Source organism: Patiria miniata, unplaced genomic scaffold, assembly GCF_015706575.1.
Source record: "Patiria miniata isolate m_02_andy unplaced genomic scaffold, ASM1570657v1 HiC_scaffold_3, whole genome shotgun sequence".
In the NCBI taxonomy this organism is placed as follows: domain Eukaryota; kingdom Metazoa; phylum Echinodermata; class Asteroidea; order Valvatida; family Asterinidae; genus Patiria; species Patiria miniata.
The window spans coordinates 16,097,432-16,123,702 of NW_024037069.1; the positions used below are offsets into that span (position 1 = coordinate 16,097,432).

The 26,271-nt window shown below is 40.9% G+C and overlaps 2 protein-coding genes across 3 annotated transcripts in view; one reads left to right on the plus strand and one right to left on the minus strand.

The window, feature by feature from the left end:
* The window catches only part of LOC119737326 (coatomer subunit gamma-2-like), a 42,002-nt gene extending 31,937 nt beyond the window's left edge, over positions 1-10,065 (minus strand). The window contains exons 1-2 of the mRNA XM_038211590.1: positions 9,882-10,065; positions 1,668-1,720 (exon numbers count right to left, since the gene is read on the minus strand). Coding sequence (XP_038067518.1) covers positions 1,668-1,720; positions 9,882-9,921 — 93 coding nt within the window. The 5' untranslated portion in view covers positions 9,922-10,065. The remainder of the gene's footprint in view (positions 1-1,667; positions 1,721-9,881) is intronic.
* Positions 10,066-14,496: 4,431 nt separating this feature from the next.
* On the plus strand, positions 14,497-24,827 carry LOC119737330. 2 transcript variants are annotated; one of them, XM_038211598.1, is made up of 6 exons: positions 14,497-14,763; positions 19,206-19,376; positions 20,545-20,926; positions 21,507-21,724; positions 22,340-22,435; positions 22,943-24,827. In XM_038211598.1, the coding sequence occupies exons 2-6, from the start codon at positions 19,215-19,217 to the stop codon at positions 23,357-23,359; spliced, it is 1,275 nt and encodes a 424-aa protein (XP_038067526.1). In that variant the 5' UTR covers positions 14,497-14,763; positions 19,206-19,214; the 3' UTR covers positions 23,360-24,827. The 2 variants fall into 2 exon arrangements, with proteins under 2 accessions (XP_038067526.1, XP_038067525.1); XM_038211597.1 differs by lacking the exon at positions 14,497-14,763 and having other exon boundaries at positions 18,987-19,376.
* Positions 24,828-26,271: the final 1,444 nt, after the last annotated feature.

Below are 26,271 nucleotides of genomic sequence, written 5' to 3' on the forward strand. Positions count from 1 at the left end.
TTGCTATTTCTATGACTCAACTTTAGGGGTACCCTTAGTGCTGTTGCCTCTTAAGAGCAATTTTTTTTTTAAATTTTGCTTCCAACGTTTAGGTCAGGATACAAGCTCAAGAGCCTGTAAATTTCATTATTCTGCTGCTTTCCTCTGTTCAGCAGCAAGCGTTTAAACTTTTGTACCCCAAAATCATCAAAAACACCAATTTTTCACTAAAAGAAACACATTTTGGCTGTTTTTTCTGCTACAGAGGTCAGATTGGCCAAATATTTTGTACAACCTCAAGGCTACCTATGACCCACCTACCCCCAAATTTTAACCAAATCCGCCGACCCCCACCTTGTCACGGTCTGCATGGTCCTCTCGTGGACATACTCTTAAAGTGCTTCAGAATTATTACCCCTGTTCTTCAGGCCGTGTGACCATTTTTTTTGCAACAGCTTGAGATCAGCACAATCTGGTCTCTACCTTCACAGGTACCCATTTTCTGGGTGGAGAGAGGTAATTGCAGTAAAGTGCCTTTCCCAAGAACACAAGCACCATGTCGGGTTAGGGTTCGAAACCCACGTAACACGGCACATAAGTCGAGCACCATAACCATTTGACCATGGCGCTCCACTATTTTGTATCTATTTTCTTTATTCAAACAGTATCTGCATGTTCATAGTCGAGTTCATCACATCAAGTTCCAAGGAAAAAATGAAAAATATGGGGAATTTCAACTCTAGACTTTCTGTAGCTACCATTTGGCCTCATGATATTACAAATCCCACAACATGAGTGCGGAGCCTGCTGAATCGCACTGAATCAAACAAGTCAAATAATGTTGTATCTCACTTGCTGCTAACATCAACAAAAATTGCCCACTGTTCTATATTGAGTTGAATTCATCCGATTGGTTTTGATCATTAAATTTATTCTGCATAGATGAACACTATTATCAGGTTTGGTTCTAGTACCGTGCTAAATGCAACAAAATCTAACAGAGTTGAAATGAGAACCCTGCTGAATAAAACACAATGCAACCTGTCCCATTATGCAAGGGTTTGTTTGAAAAGATTACAGCTTTTTTAAACAAATGTACATTTTTGGGTACCTTTTCTTCAATTTTGCAGTTTTTCTGTCAAATAACCATTTTTGCAGAATTCTGCCAGAAATCTGCCAGAAATCTGCCCAAAAAATCCATTATGTCAAATTTTCTGTCAAGCTTGTTTTTTAACAAAAACTCTGTCAAAGTTAGCCGAAAATCGGCTAAAACGGTCACCATGGTTTTGTGGTATTCGGAACGGATGACAGATAAACATGCAGGGAGCGAGGCTGGAAATATGAGTGTGCTTCCCGAGGGTGATAGCTTCAACCCGACCGGATTGAGGTCGAGTGAAAAGTAATGCCTCGTTCCATTCTTGCCAAAATAATACCGGCATGAACTGGTTAAAGGCATGAACTGGTTAAAACCATTTTTAGCACTACATGGCTATATTAAATGCAACAAAATGCAACAGTGGATTCTGTTGTATCAGCCTCAAGTGGCACTATGAGCATTTACCCTGATAACTGCAACAAGATGCAACCAAGCATGGGACTTGAGTTGATTGCTTACTGCAACAATATGCAACAACTTTTTGTACCACTGTTGCTTTCTGTTGCATTTAGCATGGTTACGGTTAACATACCTCCTGGAGGACGGAGCTCTTCTCCATGTTCTGAAATGGATTTGACGAGCCTCCTATAAAAAGTTGAGAAAATATATGAGAGTTTTCAAACCAGTGTGGAATTTACACTGCTCTACCTTACATTGGCGATGGGTCTCTCTGTGCTAAAGTCAACCAAACTTTTCATTTTTGAGGTAGCAGAATTAAGGATGGAATCTATGTTTAACTTGACAAATGTTTAGCAAAACTTTCCCGTAGCATTTAAATATGTAAAAACTAAGGATGTGACGTTTACACGTGTAAACGTGTAAACGAAAAAAAAATCAAATCCGTTTAGAAATTTTCCCAAACGTTTAAACGGAACTCAAATTTCCAAAATGGGACCTTGTATTTTGCGCAATCTACCCCTCCAGTTTTATTTACAAAGAATCTACGATGTTTATTTTGTTTAACTAATAAAGAAATCTAAAAATTAATGTGGCCTGACGTTGCGAACTTAGCAAGTTCTTCTTCAGAGGCTAAAACAGAAATGACAGAGGTACATACATTAACATGGGGGTGCACACAAACATGCAGGGATGAAAGAAGAAACACAAAAGGAGGATTAGGTGGGAAAGGTGTGGAAAGATGCAGAGGAGGGTGGATGAGAGAACAAAGAAACAAAGGGAAATGGCAAACCACAAGGGGTCTGGTATGAACAGGGGAGGGACCAGAAAGGGGAAGGATCAAAGGTCACAGGGAGTGGGAACGGACAAAAGAGTGTGGGAGAGAAGGGGGATTATGGGGGGGGGGGGGGAACAGTATGGAGGTGGAAAGGGATGAAAGATGGGGAAACACAAACAATGAAGACCAGGTGGATTATCTGTAACAGAAGACAATGGAGGAAGAAAAATATTAATCATTTCCAAGTTGGATGTTGAGACCATGTGGTTGAATAGTTCGAAGACGATTCATCCACACTTTCTCTCTGCTGAGGCGAACTGAGTCCTTGCGATGGCCAAGAGATTCAATGCCCTGCAAAATCATATCAGAAATGGAGTGGTTAGGCAGGTTGAAGTGATGACCAACAGGGGTGTCTAGTTTCTTGGTGTTGACCGTTGACCGGTGGGCATAGAAACGCTTCTTGAGCGTATTCTTAGTCTCACCTACATACTGCACTCCACAGACCCTGCAAGAAATAAGATATATGACATTAGGGGTGTTACAAGTGATGTTACCAATGGTTCTGTGGGTAGTGACAGAAGAGTGGCCAGAAAAGGAGTCAGACTCCTGGATATGAATCTGGCAGACAACACATCTGGAACTGCACTTGAAAGTACCATGCTGGGTGGGAGGGGATGCATCTAAGGATGGGACTTCAGCTCGAACAATCAAGTCCCGTAGATTTCGAGGACGCCTGTAAGCCAATGTGGGGCCGTTGGGGATGGCGCGGGCAAGGCGATCTGAAGTATGGAGGATATGATGATTGTCATTAGTGATTTTGCGAAGGGAAGGGAGATTGGGGTGAAACGTGGTAACCAAGGGAATCATGGGTTTGGCCATGGCATCAGGGGCCTTTCCCGTGAGAGCTAGATTTATGGGGATAGCTTTAGCTCTGGCAATGGCACGATGAACTTGGCGAGAGCTGTGACCCCTGGCCACCAAGTTGTTCCTCAGTATCTGTGTATGGCGGGAGAAATCGGAATCTAATTAAGAATTAGAAACGCATTTTATAGTTGATCACGTTCCAAGAAGTTTTATTAATACATTGTTCCATGATCAGCAACTGTTTTGTGTCAAATTGATACACAGTGTATACAATTGGTTGTGTTTGATTTTTTCAATACGCCGCTGGGCCGAGATCGATGCCGGGCGGGGATGTCGCCTCTCCTAAGGTTATTCTGATTAAAATACCGAATTTTAAAACAATTCCGAGTCTGTCTTTTTTCTGTATTTTTCTCTGAATGTGCTTGTATTTGCTGAAATCATCACTTGGTGTGTGCAGTAATCAAACCAATGGCTAGCACTTTCATAATGATTTTAAAACCGGCGAGGAAAAAAAGTTTACCCTGCTCCCCCGTAAGCTACTCAAGTGAAGGCGTTATTTAAAACGATGTATTTGATGCATTGGGATTATTTCCCCCCCCCCCCCAAGTGCTGTAAAGTCCGCCGCTCCCTTAAAAAAAATTACTGCCGCTTCCGTAACAAGGAAATCGATGACAATGATCCAGAATGTGTTTGGTGTTGGCGGGGGTAAAATAAAAACCACTTTTTGGATCTTAGGGCGGGAGCTGAGGGGCGGTGGCATATTACGGGATCTATTATTGGAAGGAAATTGCGTTTTTTAAAGAGCGATATCAACGTAGATTATTTGCTCGTTTTACGTAAAAGTGCACCCCTCCCCATGAAAATATATTGTGATACGTAAAAAAAAATATACATCTGTAGGAACATTATTAAATGTTGCTATCATTGGCAGAAAAACCTTCCTGTATATAAAAATTACATCGAAAAATTAAATTGTTGGATATTTATTATTTTTTTCAAACATTTAAATTCGGTTGCCTGACGACCAAAGGATGCATGTAGAACGTAAAATACAGACCCATTGGTAAGGGCACTTTTTAAAAATTCTTGTCAGTTAACATTTTCCACAACGGCAAGTAATGGTAACGCAGTAGTCAAAAAAAGGCCCCTGTCAAGTTGGTTTAGAATAAAATCTGGACAAGCAATACTGGCCTTACTGTTCTTCAGTCCAGTTTTAAAAAAGACGTGCATTCAATTAATTATTTGGAATATCAACCCCCCGAATAAAAACCAACAACAACACAAGAAAATACATTTATTTATCATTTATTCATGTACATGTACACGATACAGGCCTTTACATGGGTGAAATTCCATGTTTATTTCAGTTTCCCTCACTTTTCGTATAAACTTTTCCCCGGGCCTTTGAAAAATAAATGCCCAAATAAAATCCAGCTCCGAAAAAGCCCTTCCAGAGAATGATTGACAGCGGCATTGTTCAAATTGATACAATGCCGCTCTCGTTGTTACAAAGTATATGCGGTTGGGTTCAGCTGTAGGCCATCGAACCTTAAATCCTTTGATGACTTGCCGCCAGTAATTGGAAGATTCTTAGATGATAAACAGCGATGATAGTATCTCAGCCAATGAAATGAGCCGGTTCCCGGCAAATAAATACGCCATTGGTTGCTTTCATCACGGGTCCGTCTGCTTTCATGAATATGACGTTCCTTCCACCAAGCGCAACTTCAGGTTGCTTAGAAATAATGTTGCTAGGAGGCTCCCCTGCGATGCCTGGGCTGGGACTGCCGGTTGCGTAGCAAGAAATCATATGCGACTATTTTTCTGGCAGCCTGCAGATAACTAGCAGCTCAAGAATGCTGCCGCTTTTGGGAAATTTGTGCAGGGAAGGTTTTTCATATTTTGGAATTTGGATGCAGTTTGCATTCCGTTAAATAAAAGGTGTGGGTTTTTTTTAAAGAAAACTGGGGCTTAAAAAATATAAATAAACGATCTTCCTCAGGCCTTGACATTTCTTGAGTGTATGTTCATTTGATTCGACAACACTTGCAAAATGCAGACGATTCTTTTCTTCTTAATTTATTTAGCCTGCAGACTTCAACAGAACATGGGGAAAACAAGTCAGGTGTGTTTACAAACACAAATGCCCCGCAACCGTGACTGTTCCCATGACATAACACCACTCTTTTAACATCAACTTACATGTACCTTGGTCACATGGAACATTCATTGACAGCATTAGTGTCTTCTGTAGGTTTTATATGAATTAATCCCTAATCCCTATAATCTCAGAATAAATACAAGATTTCTATTGTTTTAGCCACTGTGAACTTGACCCTTGACCTTTTGGCCCCAAATTCAATAGGCTTCTTAGGATTACCAAGAACAATCCACAAACCAAATTTGAAGTTCATATGTTAAGTATTTCTCAAGTTATCGCGCTGACAAGATTTCTATTGTTTTAGCCACTGTGAACTTGACACTTGACCTTTTGACCCCAAATGCGATAGGCTTCTTAGGATTGCCAAGAACAATCCACAAACCAAATTTGAAGTTCACATGTAAAGTATTTCTCAAGTTATCGCGCTGACAAGATTTCTATTGTTTTAGCCACTGTGAACTTGACCTTTGGCCTTTTGGGCCCAAATGCAAAAGGCTTCTTAGGATTGCCAAAAACAATCCACAAACCAAATTTGAAGTTCACATGTAAAGTATTTCTCAAGTTATCGCGCTGACAAGATTTCTATTGTTTTAGCCACTGTGAACTTGACCTTTGGCCTTTTGGCCCCAAATGCGAAAGGCTTCTTAGGATTGCCAAAAACAATCCACAAACCAAATTTGAAGTTCACATGTAAAGTATTTCTCCAGTTATCGCGCTGACAAGATTTCTATTGTTTTAGCCACTGTGAACTTGACCTTTGGCCTTTTGGCTCCAAATGCGAAAGGCTTCTTAGGATTACCAAGAACAATCCACAAACCAAATTTGAAGTTCATATGTCAAGTATTTCTCAAGTTATCGCGCTGACAAGATTTGTCCGGACACACACACCCACACACCCACCCACCCACACACACACCCACACACCCACCCACCCACCCACCCACGGAAGGACAAGGCGGAAACAGTATGCCCCTTCGGCTTCGCCGCGGGGCATAAAAAGGTGGTTAAAGTGTATACAAGTGTATATAAATGTGACCGCAGTTATGGCACATTATACTGGGACACAGGCGGCAGTCTTTTTGAAGTCTTGACTAAACGTTTAAACGTTTAAACGCTACGGGAAAATTGTGCTAAACGTTTATCAAATTAAACGTAGATTCACATCCTTAGTAAAAACTTAAGTCAACACTGCTGCCTGTCCCAGTATGAGTGCAGTAACTGCTGTAATCCACTTTTAAAGGGAAGATACAACATTTGCAAACATCGCAAAACGAAATGATCAAATTATCACAAAATATCTTACTGGATTGTTAGAGAATGACATTCTAAAGCATCCTGTAAAATCTTGGCTCCTGGTGTGCTGATGTTTTCAAGAAAACTTGTATTTTTCCAATGCTGGTTGGCCGACCAGCGTTGGAGAAAACTGATTTTTTTTTCAAAAACTGCTTCTAATTTTTCATATTCAGTTATTCCGCATTTTCTTTGCAATTGTTTACACACCTGTGAAATGGTACAATCCTGCTGGACTGATTCTCTGACCTAACAATTCCCCAAAGTCTATACATTTCTCTGTTTAATCTTAAGTGGGGTCAGGGAACCAGACTACAAGAACATGGTTGGTTTTCTTGGATTTTCTAGCATCTCCGAACCCAAAACGTGAAGCAAGTCAATTTAACAATATTTGCTATAACATACTATTCCTCAAAATCCATTTATTTCTGAAAATTGCAGCAAAAGCAAATGTTGTACATTCCCTTTAATTTATTTGACTTACCAAACTAGTTGGCGGCATAAATACAATATTTTATATAGCATTAATAAATACCTTGGAGAGTTGATGGTTTCTGATTGGTCGAGACTCGATCACGTGGCCGGTCATTAACAGTGATAATGGACCGGCTTCAAAGATCAAGCGAATAAATGGCCCCTGAACCAGCATTGATCCAGCCCCGTTCAGCCCCATGCAAGCCAATGATTGGTCAAAATATAGTAACAGTCCTGCGGTAGCTTTTAACAATTGAGCACTGCACATGCGCTCAACCCCCATCGCGTGACTGACGCGCGCGTACGCAACACAGTTGCTAGGGATGCGTGCGTGCGTGCGCGTAAGGAAGTTTTGAAACGACATCGTACAGCAGTGCAGTATATACTGAGGATGTTTACGACGAAAGCATAGATCTACGATTTATTTTCTTTGAACACTTCACCCACCGACATATTTACCTTTCCTAAACCAAGCATCTTTGTAATTCCGGACACAAGGAATGTGTAAACAAGATTTCAGCTTCCTCCATCAGGTAAAGATATACATTGTTGTAATTTGTTTCGCTACGGCAGCAGTTTCGTTTGAGTTTACGTCGTTATAGCTGTTAAGCTAAAATATGGCCCATGAACATGAACACAAAAAAGTCTGGAAATATCGCCGAAAGAAAGTCACAAAATTGGAGCATTTTAACTGTTTATTTCGTTATAAAGGTATTTATTAATGGGAATAACAGTGTGAGGATCCGGTCTTCACTGCGTGATAATGACCGGGTGTGGGGGTGACCGCTGTTAATGGACCTCGACTTCGTCTCGGTCCATTAACAGCGGTCACCCCCACACCCGGTCATTATCACGCAGTGAAGACCGGCTCCTCACACTGTTATTCCCTTATTGATGCTGTACTGCACACACAGTAAGTACATGATCATGTCATTAGTGATTATGGTTACGATCTCACTCTTTATTATTTACACTAGGCAGTGCAAGTTTTCCTTATGTGGTCGAATATTCCCCTTTTACCCGTATATCACACTAGACGTTAGATAGAAGTCAGGAAGTGTTTGTTTCCAATAAATACTTCAACATTTTCCCTGCCAAATTTGACTTCTTTGGAAATGTTATCGCTTTCTGATGGTTGATAGGTCATTGCAGGGAAAAATGAGTGATGGCCATATATGGAATTCTGGAAAAAATGTTGCAACCTGATGATGCTGCTTTTTTCTTCATATATCATCTCAATGAAGGTCAATTTCAATGAATGATGTAAACCCCGTACAAAAGTTGTAATTTCTACCCCAACAAACTGTTCCAAATTACAAAAAAAAGATTGATTGAGAAAATTATGCTTTAGGACTGGGTCAAAGCCATTTTTTCAGCGGTTGTGTACAGAGTCTGTGGAGAGTCAAGAACATTTTTTGAGTATTTCTGAACTCAAGCGGAATCATGCTTATAAAAGTTTTCATGAATTGGCACCAGACTACCTCTGTCATAAATTTAGGAAAGTTTCAGACATGCATAATTATTCTACCTGGGGCAGTTCCACCAATTTTGTTGTTTCAAGAATAAAAGGGCAAGAGTGAACTACATTATTTTATACCGGAATTCATGAATAGAATTTACATGTACTTCCCAACAACATCAAATGTTCCAACAATCATCCTCAATTTAAAAGGGCAATGAAGGAGCATCTCTCTTCTCAGTCATTTTTTTTTAGATAGTGGATATTTTGCCAGCGGTAATGCCGGCAAGCTAACGTTTACTAAAGGTTTGCCGGCGGCAATCCCTATCAACAGAGGGCGCCGTACTCTCTGAGATAGGGCTGAATTATAAGATATATTAAATTACCACCAACGGTTGTGTAGCACCGTGGTCTAGTGGATAAGCAAATGATCTCATGAGCGGGATGACCCGGGTTTCGATCCCCGCTGGGGACATTTTTAAGGTTTTTCCAAAAAAAATAAGAATATTCTTCTTTTATAATTTTAACATGTCTCAAACATTTTCTTTTTCAGATTTGTGGCTCTGGAGGATTCTTTTTAAAGGGAAATAAAGTCCGAAATTGTAAAATGGTCTGATTCCTATCTTGTGAATACGAAGTTACAACGATAATGTTGGCATGGAGCCAGACTAAAATTTGCTAAATATCCACTGTCTTTTTTTTTAAGCGGCTGAGTTTTTAATGATCATTCTTTGATGATTATTCTTTGCTATTTCCTGTGTAATTCTATTGAACTTTTTAATATGTACTTGTAATTTTTGTGTGTGTTTTTAAGGACCCTGGATGGAAATAAGCCGTCTTATATACAGCTTTTTGGGGTTATCCTTGGCTTTGTTTTTACATGTAATACGTTCTTTTTTATGTACCACCTTATGTTTGTTTGTATTTGCCAAAATAAATGAATAAAAATATTTAAAAAAAAAAATTTAAAAATTGGAAATCGGAAATGTTTCTCGGAAAGATTCCCATATCTGCCCATCGCTAATTTTTCCCTTCAGTGACCTGTCACAGTGTCAGCCATCAGAAAGTGATATGTCCTAAAAAGTAACATTTTGCTAGAAAAATATTGAAGTTTTTACTAAATTAGAAACACCCTTGACTACAGTAAACTAATATTTTGATCGAATCTAAAAAGTCAAAGAGGGGCCCGTAACTACATGATCCAATACTATAGGCCTGTCATACATGCATGACATGTCATTACTAGTCCGGAAAGTGGGCAACACGACCAGACGCTAATAAATGGCGTAACAATTACGCGCTAAATTATCGGAAGTTATCTCACCATCTTCTTCGTCTTTCTTGTCCCTCCTTAGCATATGCATTGTTTTATCAAAGACTGCACCCTCTTACGAACAAATAATCAGAAATCTCGCTAATTTAGTAATCCAAGTTGCCAACTTCGGCATGCAAGCTAGCAGCAGACACGTATGGCTTCTCCACGTCATTCGACAAATTGGCACAATAACGACAGATGAGGGCGCGCTAAAAGTATGGGTGGCCGGGGAATCCGAAAGAAGGGGCTATCGGAACAACTTCTAATCGACGTCTCTAGATCAGAAAAAAATGCGTAGAAAACGATTTGATATTTTTAAAAAATTCAAAAATGTCTCACGCATTGTTTTATGCGAATTAGTGCCGCCATTTATACCGGCCAATATTGCTCGTAACTACGTACACAAGTAATTAAAGGTGTCTATAAACTTCCTTCTTCCCACTAAGCTATATACTTATGATGACTTGTTTATTTTATCATGATTATTATTATTAATGGTTTATTATTCTATTCTATCGCCGCCAGCAGCGGAATTGCAGAATAGTTACATAAAAAAAAAAAATTACACAGAGATTTAAAGAATAACCATCATGAAAGGGCATAGGAAGGGAGGGAGTGATAGGGACGGGTTGAGGGGAATGGAGCTGGGAAAACATGTATGGTATTAAAGTACACAGATACAAAACAAACAGTAAAAATCGAGAGAAACAGTTTAGTGAAATTCAAATGCAATAAAAACCAGGCTTCCTTTTTAAAATTGTGTACAAACAGGCTGTAGAACCGCACAGGATGAAAAAAAGGTTTGGAAAAGAGGGTGGAAAGGTTGGGTGTACACAGGGGCAGAGGTTGATACAAGTAGGATAGGGAAGTTGTCATGGGGATGGAAGGCATGGGAAGGGAGGTTGTTATGTGAACAACAGGATTGTGGAAGGGAGGGGTCAAAGGTAAAGAAAAACAACGGGGAACACTCAAATGTTACAAAAGAAAAAAAAAATCGACATAAACACAAATGCATAAAAATTCAGGATTGCAGCTAGAGGTCAGACCCACAAGTTAGTTAATATTAGTGGTTTTCATTCCAAATCTTTGTCATGTAAACAATTGGGCTTTTTTGGTACCGCTTAGTCTTACAAAGAGGTAGGGAGTATTTGTTGCAGTTTCTGAGGTCTCTATGATGAACATTCCTCCTACTTGGCGGAAGCCAGCTGCTGTAGTGTTTGGATGCAATCAGCGATTGGAAGAATTTCATGCACATCTGCTCCCTCCTTTCAGCCAAAGTGTTGAGGTTGCAGGCAACAAGTGCACTGAATCGAAGGCCTTGCTGAAGTCTGTTACTACTACTGTGCTCATAGTACCCGGTTTATCTGCATTTCTGTGAAGGGTGTCCAACAGTTTCACCAGATAGTGAGTCGTGGATACTCCTTTACGATTGCCGTACTGGTTTGGATCAATCTTGCTGTTGATGTCATCCAATAGCCAATCCGCGATGAATCCTTCAGCCACCTTAGCGAAGTGATCAGTCAATGATATGGGTCTCAACTTATCCCAAGTAGCTGGTGTAGTTTTAGGGGTGGGAACCACGACTGCTTTTTTCCACTGTTGTGGGACGACTCCTTCGCTAAACGAGTTGTTAAGTATGTCTGTTAGAGGGCCAGTGAGCTCACAAGCGAACTCACGAATTATCCTGGTGGGGACACCATCTGGACCAGCAGATTTGCCCAATTTGGTCTTCTTGAGCACTGCGTAGACTTGATAGTTCAGTACTCTTGGGTCAGGTTGAGGGTCTGGACAGTAGGCTGGCAATGAAGCAGTTTCGAGTGGTTTGAGGTGACTCGATATAGAGACGAAGTGGTCGTTGATGCAATTCGCGACATCCTCCGAGTTGTGTACATTAACACCAGGAGGGGGGTTAATGATGGTATGTTTTTTACTCATATTTGACATAGTGCGAATATGTGTATGCCATTCAGCAGGATTAGCGTTCTTGTGTTGCTGTACGCGATTCGTATAGTAGTTTCTCTTGTTTTTGCCTATCATGCGCCTCACCTTGTTGCGAAGCTGCTTCCATCTTGGGGAACGATGTTCAGTGTGGAATATTTGCTGTCTTTCCAGAATGACGTTTTTAATGTACGTTGTCATCCATGGTTTATCTTGGGAATGAACTTTGATGGATTGGGTTGGAAAGTAGGAGTTTATAGCTCCTTGTAGAGTATCATAAAAAGCTGAGCACTTGTCTGTAACACAGGACTTGGTGTAAACCTCTTCCCAGTCATGGTTGACAATCCATGAACCGAAATCACGGATTGCAGACTCTTTCATTGGGCGGACAATCCGAGTGTTAGTTGCATTTCGGGCATGTCGCGACTTTGGGCTCCAGATGATTGTGGAATGGTCACTCATTCCGATTGGGGAGCTAGTTTCTGGAGTGTGGTAATGTTTGGCAATGTTAGTGATAATCTTATCGAGAATCACTGAGTTGCGAGTCGGCTGCTTGACGACTTGGGTGAATCCAGTACCTGTGCAAAGATCACTTGTGTCCAATCAATTTATTTATGTCAACTACTCGGTGAAAAAAAACAACTTGAGGAGATTCCTAGATATTGAGATAAATTCATATAGATTTGGGGACGTTTTCGAACGATTTCTACCCGACGTTGAGGTCAGCTTTACCAGTAACCAGTATCATGGGCGTCGCCAGGATTTTTTCTAGAGGGGGGCACTTTTTTTTTGTGCCAAAAATTGCTTGTATTTCTCAACACATTCTCGATTTATCAGTTTTAGAGGGGGGCAGGGACATTTTGCCCCCCCCCTCCCCAACTCATTAAATTTACACCACTTTGTCTTCGCGCCTCTTTTTTTTCTTTTTTTTTTCTTCCTTTTTTTTTATTTGGCTTTTCCAGGGGGGGGGGGGCAAGTGCCCCCCCCCTTGCCCCCCCTCGCGACGCCCATGACCAGCATTGACGTTTCGGCATCGAAGACGGCGATTTTTTTTTTCACTGACATAAAGTTTAGAATTTCTTCTTCCCTCACAATTTAACATTTCAATCATACTGAGCATATTTTCTGAGAATCACATCACAGCGTTCAAAAGGCCATGTTTTTGGGCTGCATGAATTTCACTGCTCTTTTATAACGCTAAGGCCTTCGCAACCACACGGCTGTCTGGTCGCGCAGCGGTGCTACGTTTTATCGAAAAGCCGTATAGCCGCAAACAGTAAACCCGTTTTACTGATTTAAATTACCATTTGAATCGCCAAGTCCAATTTCAATATGCCAAAGATCGGTTGGAAAGTGGGGTTCACTGTGGATCAAATTCTTCATTATACTATCCCCGCATATTCTTGTTTAATATTTAGGAAGTTAATGCGATAAAGCAAAAAGAATGCTAATATCCAAATTTAGTCCTCCACTCAAACTTGCTATAAAGACCTCATTTTCTGGGTCAAAACCAGTGTTGTCGGCCAAGATTTCCACATTTTTGAGGCTAAAACTGATGTTGTGAAACTTTGCCCATTCATTTGTGCGATTCCGTCCTCTCCCTATTTGTTGCCGACAAAAGAAAAAATAAACAAGTAGAATGAACGTGAGTCTTATCCGTTTTAAAGACCAACATTTAATTTTACAAAAATGAAATCCATTTTCAAGGTTCTCATGTATTATGTCGAAATCGGACTCACGCACGACTCAGACGCGACACATTATTATGCTCCGAATCTAAAATTTGCCGCATCCATGTACGGGCGCCTCCGCTCACAACGCAAAGATTCACTGTTTTATGCTAACACCAGTTCAAAATTGTCAATCAAAGTAACTTGACTTCTATTTGAGATTTATACAAAACCACGTTTTTGTGATCAACCAATCTCTGTGCTCGCGGTACGGGAAGGATAGGCTCACAAAACAAAATTATTATAAAAAGCCCACACCAGTTAATTTTCAGATAAAATATACCATGTTTTGTTGAACCAGTCTTTTGGACACAATGTCACGATCTCTTTTGTGAAAGCAAACTTTTCATGAACGCTTGGTAACTATTTTCAAAATGCGAACAACTCCCCCCCCCCTTCAGACGATATGGTTTCCCGCCCACTGCTCTTTTGATATTATTGCTTATTTTGTGTATATATATGGCTCAAATTAAAATTAAACTTCTCTTGTTTTTTCCCCATAGGATTTTGGGGAGCATATAGGTACATGTAGTGCGGGAACAGCGATCGGGTATAGACCCCCCTCAAGCAAGGATTACGCCAAGATAGATCCTGTTCATGTACCGGGCAAAAGCCGACACCCCAATAACTTTCCGTTAGGTAAAGCAAAAATCAAACTCTTAAGGTCAGGCCGGGGCCACTTGTACTTTAGATCACACTAAAACAAACGTATCAGTTAAACGCCTATAGTACATGTGTCAAAATATTTTAATCCAAAGATGATCCCTGATAATAAGGAAGAAAAGCACATTGCGACGTATTTCCTGGTCTGCATTTTGACAGAGTAAATAATCGACCCGCTGATGCAACACGTACTATACTTTGATCACGGTGAATTAACGGTACACAGCAAAATAATTTGTATAGCAACTATACAAATTCTGATCTGCATGCTCTACTGCGCCGTGTTTGTTGTAGTGGGCGTACTTTATTTAGTGACGTAGTCACGGGATCTAGCAGTCAAGTTGGTCACATGTTCCCGGTCTGTTGTTCACCGATCTTTGAGCCTTTGTAACAGCAGTCATGTGATGAGACGTTCATGTACATCACCATCAATACCGGTAGGATTTCTACATTTTCCCAGGTGCACATTTTTAAAACTACGCGGCACGGGAGCCTGAAGTATAATCTATAGACTAGTAGTTTTACGCAAGCACGTCAAATTGGATCGGAACGGAGAAACGGTGAGTTTATTTAACTTTACTAGAATCGTTTTCAACATTTAATTTGTTTTCTCCACAGCGGTTCAAAACATTAAAAAGCATCAAGTTGTACGATTTGGCCCTATGCCTTCGACCTATACTTCCACTTTGCAATTGGAATTTGGAGTAAAGGCGCGCTGACTGGGTCTATACTAATTCTATGATATGAAATTTAACAACTAAATCACTGAAGCGTATATAACCATAGCTATGCACACGCAAACGTCTGGTCCTCACACTACATGTACCATATTATGGTACATTAAACACATTTGTAAATGTATATACGGTATGCCTCTCAATACTAATACTTGGCATCAAATAAGTATGTTGAAACAAATTGTGGAATAAATGAATTTCAATAACACGTGTATTTCAAGTGTACTATTAGCTATTTTCCATTCATTGAACAACCTAAAGTGAATAACTAAAGACATAACATGACACTTGAGAGAAAAATGCAATGCTCATACATTTTGACAATACACATTACATTTGTGACAAATTCTGGTCATGTGATCTTGAAATCATGCAACCAAAACTAATCACTCCCGTCGTCTAAACCGAAAGCGGAAACGTACACGATCTACATGGACAATATAGGCCTACCCCAAGCAGGAAGAGAGTGTGAATATGTTTGAACTCAGTGGCTGCGTTCTCAATGAGGATTTTACCGTAACTGCAGTGGGCTGACATCCTAGCTGTTTCCTCGAACAATCGAGGATATACGATTCAGAGTGAAAATCACATTCACTATACTCTTTGCAAGAAACATGTCAGACGAAAGACGAGTGAAAAACCGATTTTTTCGTTTGAATGAATTTCAATCTAAATCGTCTAATCCCTATATTGTCAGTCGGATGGAGTGAATTTTCACTTTGGAAACATATAAGAGAGTAGGCAAAATTCTGAATATTTAACTGCGAAAAAGGCCAAATTAGTACCTGAATGTTCTGTAGGCATTGCTGCAATTTATTGCCGACCCTGTAGCACAAGGTGGTGACTGTGATGCCTTTTGACGGTCAAGTGGTTGTAACTTGTTGACAATGAAGTGCGCCTATAACTGTTATCGTGTGTTCTGACGAACTACATGTGATCTGTCACAGAACTTTGACCTAGGTCGATGTGGGACAACAGCTTCCTGTTATCAGATCTTTCTAAATGAAACCTTTTTTTGGGCAGTTGGGCCTTTATAGGCTTGTGTAACTCCATACCTAAACAGCGTGAAACAGAAACAACGGAAATCTCAACTACCCTGGATTGGCGACCAGCATGACAAACATCTAAATTTGAGAATGGCTCTGCTTTTTTTATTTAAAAAAATGTTTTACAATGTGATTTCTTTTCAACTTTAGGGTTTTTTTGGCTTAAAATCCCCCATTTTTGTTGGATACGATTTCGACTGTCGGCCATACTGTCCAGAGTTGGACCCGGAGCTAATGTTAGTCTGTGGAATGGACCTTAGTTTACTCATAAATTTATTAATTATGAACGCATGCGCATAAATGGGCCTGGCGGAAAGAAGCGCCGAAAGCGGTCCACTGATGGTGAAGCCATGGCGCGATTCAGCACCGCGATTCGGCCCGAAATTTGATGGATGGGTACCCCGAAGCACACGGTTATTAGTTTTCCACTCGTGCGAAAAAGGAGCCCTGCCGATCTCCTTCGCCCTCGGGCCTCGTGCGCACGCAACGAAAGCAATTTTTAAGTTTCTGTTCTGTGCCCCCCCCCCCCAAAAAAAAAAAAACAACTTGGGCCAGAAAGTAATGCCTATGACGATTTTAGGGGCTTTTCTAAATAAAATAAAAAGCGACAATCCTGGAGAAATTGAGAGAAAAAAATGACGCGAATATTTGGACCCCTGCGCATTTTCAATGGCCGGCTTTCGCATGCGTGTATAATAATGAATTTATTGGTTGGTACTTTTTACTATAGGTCTATGATATGCGAGTTGTTTCGGTGATTAATGATGCAAAAAAGACTGCGTCTTCTGACCTGACCTGAAGATTCTGACTATTCATCGGGCCCCTTCTATAATATCGGATTAGTCTTCGTATAGGCCGTTGTTGCATTACAAAAACGTGGCATCCAAATTGATCAATCAACAGCTTACTTCACATTTTTGATTGAACTGATGTCACAGTTTATAAGGTCGACTCCAATTGGCTGGCGCGCGGGGTCTCACACAATTTGGATATATCAGGCGTTCGACCGTGGCTCTTCAAGGCCAAAAAAAAAAAATTCTCCGGTTTCTGGTATGCGCGCGCGTCGCCGTAGCCATGCGCGTCGGCAAAATGAAAAAGTTTTTTTTCAATGAAAGATGATGTCTCAAAACCGCCAAACTCACTGGTTTGACTGGAATCCTGCTGCTGCACAATTTTAACGTGTTTTTAGATGGGGTTATGATCGAGAATAAGCTTTATGTGGCCTCTCAGGACTCCTATATATTTATTTGCACTAAGTTTAGTCGGGCACCATTTGCAGTCATCAGTCGACATTTGAAGCAAAAAAGCAGGTAAAAAAAAAAAAAAAGCCGCGTCGCCGCACCACTTTTTGGACAAGCTCCATACCAGAAACCGGAGACTTTTTTTTTTGGCCCAACGTATCCAATGACTAATTAGCAATAATTGTCGCGGTTGAAAATAATCGGAGCGCATATGCAGCTGCGAGCCCCAGGTCGGCGAAAAAAAAAAAACCGGTTTAGCAGGGGCGCGACCAAGATGGGTGGTTGCAGGGTTAATAACCCCCAACGCCCGTCCCCCTCCCGACTGACCATAAATGTTGATTATTTACATAACCTAAAAAAAAAGTACCGAATAAGGTCCCTTAGTTCCCTGCATAACGTCAACGCTCAATGTGGCAAATCTTGATTCATTGTTTTAGGCCTTTGGTATTTTTATGCCGTCACGCTTTTCAACGCCTAACATTGTAGGCATATACCCCGGCCACCTTGAAAAAAAAACCTTGGACAACCCTGGATCCCGGCCGGACTGTTTAGTTGGATCGAGAGTCGAAGAGCCAGGCTACATCATCCATATGGTTGCTACGGCAAACCAATGGAAGCCGGCGAAAGGGAGATATTTGTTAATTAACAACTCGTGAAGGAGGCTTTTATGCAATTGTTAACTGCACACCGTTATAGGAACCTCATAATTATTCGTGAGGCCTGAAAAGAGATAGATATTGCGCACGCCAGTGTTACAATTTTTGCACTGTAGCGAGGCCTATTTTTCCAATTTCAACGAAAAGTAATAAACATATCACAACAGCTTTTAGCACATACTTGGATCATTATAGGGGAAATAAATCATGAAAGTTGCATGAAGATTCAATCTTCCAAACTGGAGAAATAATTTTCAAAGATTTCACCCGCCAACGTGAACATGTCGATCTGTGCTGTGTGCACATGTCGTCAGCAACACCACGAAGTAACACCCATGTACATACCAGTAAAAACTAGCAATCGGAGAAAACGGCATCTAAAGTTGAACGCCTTCTAAAACAACACTTTGCCTCAAAACGGCAGAGTATTTTCAGTTGGGTTTCTCGTTGTGGACACTTGATGAATTGAATTTATTAAATCTGCTGTTTTTCACCCGTTTGTGTATTAAATCAACAAGACATAAGGGGAAAAGGTGAGTGTTAGTTCGTGAAACCGAAAAAGCTGCGAAACTGTACATTTTTGTTTTCACGAAGTAACACTCTTCAATGTATATAGGCCTAACACGAGGAAAGTGCAACTTCAGGTCAGCGCGCGCATGCTCATACAAGGAGAGTGTTACTTCGTGGAAACGTTTTAGCTCACTTTTGAGCAGAGTGTGCGCCATGCATTGCAATTGTAAATGGAACTTGAGTGTCACTTCGTGAAAACGAAAATTGTCACTTTTGCGCAAAAGTTGCCATGGATAATTAGCGTTATTATTAAAGTAAAGACTTGAAGCTTTGAAACTTCGTGCAATGGTAGGCCTTGATGAATAATGTTTAAAAATAAAAAAAAACTGAAAATCGAAAAAAATATGGTTTAACACGGTGGAGTGTTACTTCGTGGTGTCGGTGACGATGTATAGTTTCATTCAAAATAAAGTGTTACGTAATCTTTAGAAATCGCCCTTCGCAACCATATGGCTGACATGGCCCAATCCGGATACAATAAATTCTATCACGAAGGTCGCTTTCAACGACGAATCCTTTGTACAATATTGTCAATAGGCTGCCAATGCTTTCCCCATAATGAAGGAAGCCTCTCAGTAAGTGTACAGGGATCATGTGCCTGATGAATCCGGCCTGCCTCCAGCGTGACACCAGGACACATATCCTTATTTGATTTGTCAGCCAGTGTCAGATTGCCCAGTGTATAATGGGGAACCAGATCATTACCTCCTCCCTGGTTCAGTATATAAATTTACGATCCTTTGCGTCACCAGGAAGCCAATATGGAGAAACATTCTGATAAGACGCCTTTGAATCCCGCCCCCCTATACTACACCCCATCACCAATCAACGATGACGATTCTATGGAGCCGCCAATCAACTCTCAATCCGTGGACGTGAAGGATTTCTACACTTTTCACTTCAGGGGTGGCCGCTCCTATACGGTAATACACATCTTACAAAGTGCAATTTTGAATACATTTTGGAACATTGGTCTCGCTTAGTGTTTACTGTTTGTGTGAGTCGATCTGTTTCGATTGCCTTATTGTAGTGGTGTTCTTGACAAAAAAATATTGTGTTCTTGACAAATTAATATTGTAAACCAAACGATCGGATCGATTTTTCTTTAATAAATTGTGACGTAATTTATATTCAAAATTATGACGTTCAGCATCGCCCATTGCATACAAAGTGTCCTCAAAATGATCATGTGGACGGCCCTAATCCTCCTTGAAAACTTTTGACAGGAAGTCCCAAGAGTATGGACCTAGTATTTCTCTGTGAGCGCGGTGACAAAAGGGTCCATAATATTGTTTTTAATGCATTCCTCCTTAATCCACCTTTCTTCCCATTCAACCTTATTTTCAATTTTCATTTTGCCATTTGTATGAGCATTTTGAAACCTTTTTGGTTTTTAAGCTCATGCAAATTTGCATATTCGTGAGCAAAAGTGTGATGTCATTTCAGGCACAAACCTCAATGTTACAGCTATTTCAGCACCAACATTTGCCAGAATTGTCGATATTTTGCTCACTTTTTTTGCTTTGGCGATTCGCTGTTGTTTCAGTACATGACAGTAGGCTAAGGGCAAAGTTTTCCCACCCAAAGTTTTCAATTAGCAAACTTTGGGTTCACAATTTGAACAGAAAACCCCTAAACTGAACAGTGCCTTCCTGAAATGACATCACAGCAACAGGGCCCTCATTAATTGTCAGGAAAAGAACGGAATTTAAAAATTGAAGAAGAACACTTTTCAATTAGATTAACCAGGGATGTCAAATAGTTTTCATACATCAAGAGGAGAAAAAAGTTGCACGAAATACGTTCCCAAGTAAAATTAGCGTGGGAAGTTCTGCCCTGTCTTTACATTGGAAGCCCAAATTTCTTGTTGGGTAAACTAGCAGCACAGTCCACAAAGCCCCGCCCAATAGTATTTTGACCAATCACAGCTGTGATTAATGTCCCACGTGCGTCCACAAAAGTCGGACAGCGTGCACGCGCGCAGCTGGAACGTGCAATGTGGCGTTGGAGAGGCGCACGTGTTGTTGCCGGTGGGCGGGGCCTAATGGGTCGGTCTATTCATTCTTTATTCCTCTTTCTTCGGGGTCGCAGATCAAGTCACAGAAGCTGAACATCATCCTGACAGTCCTAACCATCATTAGCAACCTGATGATGTTCGTCTCCCTCCCGCTGCTCAACAACACCGTCAACAAGTACAACGACTACTATCCGGTTATTCTCTACACGTCCTTCTGGTTCCAGCCTTTCTTCTTCGGCCTGGTCTTCATAAACAAGTTCCTCAACCCGATGGCCGAGACCAAGTCCTCCGTGTCTCACAAATTGATGGCCCTGTTGGGTCTGCTGAACGCCACGAACGGGATACTGGTCGTGTACGCCGCGGATCCCAAACGGACGTCGGGCTCGTTGCAGGCGCTGCTCGCTACCTCTAGCATCGTATTCACGGTGATATTCCGGTACATCATTTTACGAAAAGGTGAGGAGTGCCACACCAGATCATGTTTCAGTCTTAATGCTACATTTTCACTAGCACATCCAATATTCCTCACATTACTGAACATCTTGAAATATACAATTTTACTGAGCTCGTTAGTTTGGGTTTGGTCTTGGCGGTTTATTAAAACTGATCACCGTTTTGCTTGTGCCGATTTCAAAAATAACTTTTGATAAACATCTTTAATTTGTCCTGGCCCTATTGAACTTTCAAAATTGGTAATTTGTCTTAAGATCGATGTCTTAAAAGCCACCTGAAATCATGCATGCATCGAATCCTGCCTTTTGCATTGACTTCCCTTTCAAACCAAATATGATTTTAGTCTTAATAGTTTTAAGTACATTTTGAGAGGCATTTCAAATCCAAAATGTGAAGTGATTTAACAACCCTGAATGATGCATGTTTAATTCTGTGAAGAACAAATGAGTCTTCTCAGAACAAGAGATGCATGAGTACAACTTGGGAGAGGCTCGAATGGTGAAGACCTATCCACTTACATCTTCCATGAGATCCCTTCATTCATCCACCTTCTCATCCTTGCTTGATGTTGCAACTTGAACAGGAGTGGGCCGGGCCCGCCTGGTGTGCACGGGCATCGTGCTGATCGGGCTCTTCATCTCCTTGGAGCCCGAGATCTTCAACGTTGGCGGGACGCCTCCACCCGTGCCGGGGGCCGTGACTGGCGTCATGAAGGTGGTCTGGCCCATCATCTTCCTGCTCGGGTTCTTGCCTCTCGGCATCCTCAACGTGCTGATTGAGAGGGAGCTGAAGAAGGACCAGGTGATGGAGGCTTATTGAGCAGTGAGAAACAAAGAGACAAAGTGGTTTGGGAATTGAAGGCATCATACAAGGGCTTATCTATAGGTTTGGCTCAAGAGGGGTTGGGGGGGGGGGGGGGGTAACAGGCGTCTGGTATTGTATCCCCGTATCTTCCTCTTTTAGCGACCCAAGTGGGGGGGGGGGTGTTCAACCCTTAAACCCTCCCCGTAGATCCGCCATTTAATGTTCAGGTAGAGAATGACGCGGGCGAATAACTGGTCCCGTGTGTCTATTTTTCAGGGTGGAAACTATAAGTTGACGAAGATTCTTCTTGATAAAGACATAAGCTCGTACCCGATACGATTCCCAATCCAAAAACACGATCTTTCCGTACATCATTTCGTGCGGACGGGAAGTAAATAAAATTGAGTTACATGTACCGCGGCAATGCTTTCAAACTATTTATTGAAAGCGATTAGCTCCCCGAACGACGCTCTTGGGTTGGACAGAGAAGTGACGAGCGAACTTGTGTCTCGGAGTACCATCAATAATTTGGCAGAAATGTAATTATTTATGCACATACTTTTTCACTATTTTGTTTGCTTCCTTTTTCTTCTTTCGAACTATACTTGACAGACGGAATCTCTGGTCTTTCTAGCCTGGGTTCAGCTGTACAACGCCGTGTGTGTGGCGTTGTTTTTTTGGACCGATTTTTTACCTGAATTTGGTGCGGTAAGTATTGATTATTTGAACATCTATTAACTGTTATGACCACACACGGAGCACAATTCAGTATTTAAGACAGAGGTGTAACAATCCCAAATATTCAATGTGGCACGCGTACGACACGGTTCGTTAAAGTTGGCATATACGTGCTATCTTCAACATTTCGATTTTCTTTTCCGAAAGGAAAATGTCCTGTAACGAATAAACTTGCTTGTTTGCGTTTGCAGGCCTTTATACAGGTTTAAAAAGTGGTTTTAAATGGCACCTTTCAGTACAGAAATTGCGCACACTATTCAGAACGAATTAGGTGCGTCCCCCTCTTAATTCAAAAGTTGAAATTATTTAATTGATTACCTGTCGAGCTGTCGTGGGCTGATATTTACCTGCGATGTCTCATTGGAAAGCTCATAACTAATGTAATGCTAGAAAATTATCAATTCAATTTGAAAATCTATTTTTCAGGGTGTTACAAAAGCACGTATACACCAACTTTAATTATTATCCTCCTTACAGGCTACAGGCATCTCCGAGTTCGGAAGGAACATGCTGTACGCCCTCAAGTGCATGTACTTTGCTGATCCCGCGTGCATGACCGCTGCGGCCGCCTACTTCGTCTTCATTCTAGCCTACTGCATGGCCAACCTCATGGTCTTCCTGATAGTCAAGTACGCCGAGGGTGCCATTTGGTTGGTCCTGGTCCAAGCCCTGGTCACCCCGCTTGGAAGTCTCTTCTTCACCCTCTTCAGCGTGGAGCCGCCGCCAGGCCAGGAGCACGGCAAGTTCCACTGGGCGCCGGACTTCGACCTTGCCGTGGCCTTCCGGTTCGTCGGTCTGCTCATCCTCGTGCCTACCGTCATCTTCTACAACTACTTCGGGGAGATGGAGAGGAAGAAGGCACAGCAGAAGATAATGACCGAGGAAGGAACTTAGCAAAGCACATTTTGGTTTCGAACCTGCCGAGATTCCTGACAAAACTATAAAATATATAATAATGTTATAGTAATTTTTTTACTAATTAAAAAAATATGCAAGTCTTGTTGGGTTTTGGAACATGGTGGAATTGGGATTGCTGAGAAAGGAAGCAAACAATACCTGGAAATACATGTACTGTATAAAAACAAGTGGTGAAGGAAGGGACAATAATTTCTGATGAAATTGAGTTCATTAATTTTTTGTGTGTCAAATGATGAGAGATGAAGCTTACGGACTGGGGGCGTTTATGTTTCAGTCTTTCCATTTGCCCAAGCCGAGCCAGACCCGCACGTCTCTCTTTAGGATGCTATCTATCAAATATACTTAGTGGCACGGTCAGTCAGTCAGTCATTCAGTCAGAGACTCGGCCAGGGAACAACACGCAGGAACTTCGGGTCCAGCGAATATTAAAAAAGAAAATTGCCGGGGTGACGAGTTTCCCTCGCCAGGGAACTAATTGCCCGATTTGTGATTGTTATTAATGACATGATTCAAAAATATTAATACATTTAAAAAAAGAAATTCCCAAAATGGCATTTACAGAGGTACAACGCATATCGATTTATAACATGTATATGTACAGAAAAATGATACATATATGACCAGATGTGATGGTAAGCCTTCCAGAGAGCTATAAATAATGTATTTTTGTTATGGAGTGTTAAGAGATAAACACATTTCACTACCATTATATTTTATTTCAATTTTACCATAGTAATCGGTTTTTTTTCCTTCTCAAAACTTTGTTTACAAAAATGTCCGAGTTAATTACACGTAGATAGATTGTCAAACATGTACGCACGAAATTATCTTTCCCTATAAACGCGTTTCTAAAAACATTTGCCTACCAGCAACTTCCACTGAAATAATGCATACAAATCTGAAAGTTTCTGTTGTGTTTTTGGCGAGTGCAAAACTGTTCTGTTGCTTGTATTTCTATGTAAATTTGTCAATGTACAAAAAATGACCAATTGGTGATTTCAGCAAAATATGGAATTATTTTTCTAGACAATTATTATCATCAAATTAATATTTTTCTAAATTGGCATGTTGTAGTTAGCTCTCTGATTAAACAGACTGCTGTGGTCTTGAATACTTGTTTGTTGGAAACTTGTTTATTTATGAATGACAGATTGGACACCAACAAATCTTAACAAGGCAAACATTCCCGAACTTGTTTCCTTTTCAGATACTTTTAATGTCATCAAACAAATTAATTGCTACTGGTATAAACATGCAAAGCTAAACGATGGACAAAGACAGGTTGACTTACAAATCTGCATATAATCAACCTTGAAATATTGAAAATTCGAGATGGATGAAATTCCAACACCTCATTCTTACATTTTGGTAGTCTTGGCCCAAGCCGTTAGTGATCGATAGCGATGGTTGCATTGTTGTACAGCGCCCTTGCACATTTTTTTTTTTTTACTTTCTCGCATTAACGTCTTGGGAATCTTGCAGTAGTGGGGGCGTGGCCGCTTTATGTAAATTAAACCGTTGGTGTAAATATTAATATCTCTGAACAAAACAACGGCTTCCCATTCGATACCGGTAGTCGCTCGCGCGGAGGTATCACTGCGTTGCATATCTTATAAGCGATGCTTGATCACCACACATGGCACGTATGTTTATACAACCACTGCGCGAGCGCGTGACTGACTATAACCATTTCGCGATCGCTGATTGGTTTGCTAGGAAAGCCTTGGGAGAAAATAAAGAAAAAGTTAAACGGCTACTTCAGGATTCCCAAAATGTTGGTGCAAGCAGGTGTGCTGGTCTAATCATGCCGTTAGATATGCACACTCCACTTTTGATCACTAGCGTCTTGGGTCAAGACTAACATTTTGGGTGCATGTACTCTTTGACAAGTTGGCAACTTGCTGTTGGTCCAAGGAGGATAGAGTGCACGCAGAACAAGGGCCTAGTTCATGGAGCTACTACTGCACAAAAATCTACTTAATACAAATTTGTTTAAATAAGATTTGAAACTTTGCATGGTGGTAGTGTATACTAGTGGAGTTTGCAGTAACACTATGAGGAATAATCTCTTTTGAGAAAGAGTGTGGCTCTGAAAAGAACCAGTTGGTTGTGAAACTCGATGTTCTGATCAGTATGCTCTGATCATCTCCTGTAGACTCTCTCCTGAAGATGATCATCAGAGCATACTGATCGGAACGTCGAGTTTCACAACGAACCAATTCTTTTCAGAACAGCCCTTCTTCTCAAACGAGATTATGCCACATGGTGTTACCGCAAACCTCACTAGTATACAAATTTGTCTAGCATAGATATCTGCACAAAATATTTGCTGAGCAAAAATGTCAGGTGACTTGCATTGCTTAGGACTGCTTTTAGCCGTTTGTTTCTTGGCACTCAAACTTGTTAAGCAGTATTTTCTTCTTATCAGCTCTGTGAAGTTGGGTCCTGGTCACTACGGTAGTATAGTCGGACTCCATATTATCGCGGCATCCATATTATCGCGGCATGGAAAATTTCTCTTTTTGTGTTGCCAAAACTCCTTCAAGTGGCGAGTTCACCAGGCATTAAAGACTTTCTGCCGAGTTGTATAAAAAGGACGATTAAAAAATATTGGGTCGTTCGGGACTTTTAACTATTTTTATTAAATATTAACGTTTTCCAAAACTTGCAAATTTTCCCTCACGTGTCTGCTAAAAGGTACCGTCTATATTTTAACATAAATCTTTAATGGTGCTCTTTCCATGAAAGTTCCATTGTCTGGTTCCCATTCTACAGCTGCAAACACAAAACGAAGTCACAGGACGATCATCCACCGCGAAATCGTAAAACCTTTTACGGGATCAAAATAAGGATGGCGCGTTAAAAAAAATAAAACAGTAGACTGTCTC

Excerpts from the sequence above, each read along its gene's own strand:
- LOC119737330 (XM_038211598.1), top strand. The coding sequence starts at position 19,215 with ATGGAGAAACATTCTGATAAGACGCCTTTGAATCCCGCCCCCCTATAC. Across the intron at positions 19,377-20,544 it reads GGGGTGGCCGCTCCTATACG|ATCAAGTCACAGAAGCTGAA; the intron begins GTAATACACATC and ends TCGGGGTCGCAG. Across the intron at positions 21,725-22,339 it reads GGGAGCTGAAGAAGGACCAG|ACGGAATCTCTGGTCTTTCT; the intron begins GTGATGGAGGCT and ends TATACTTGACAG.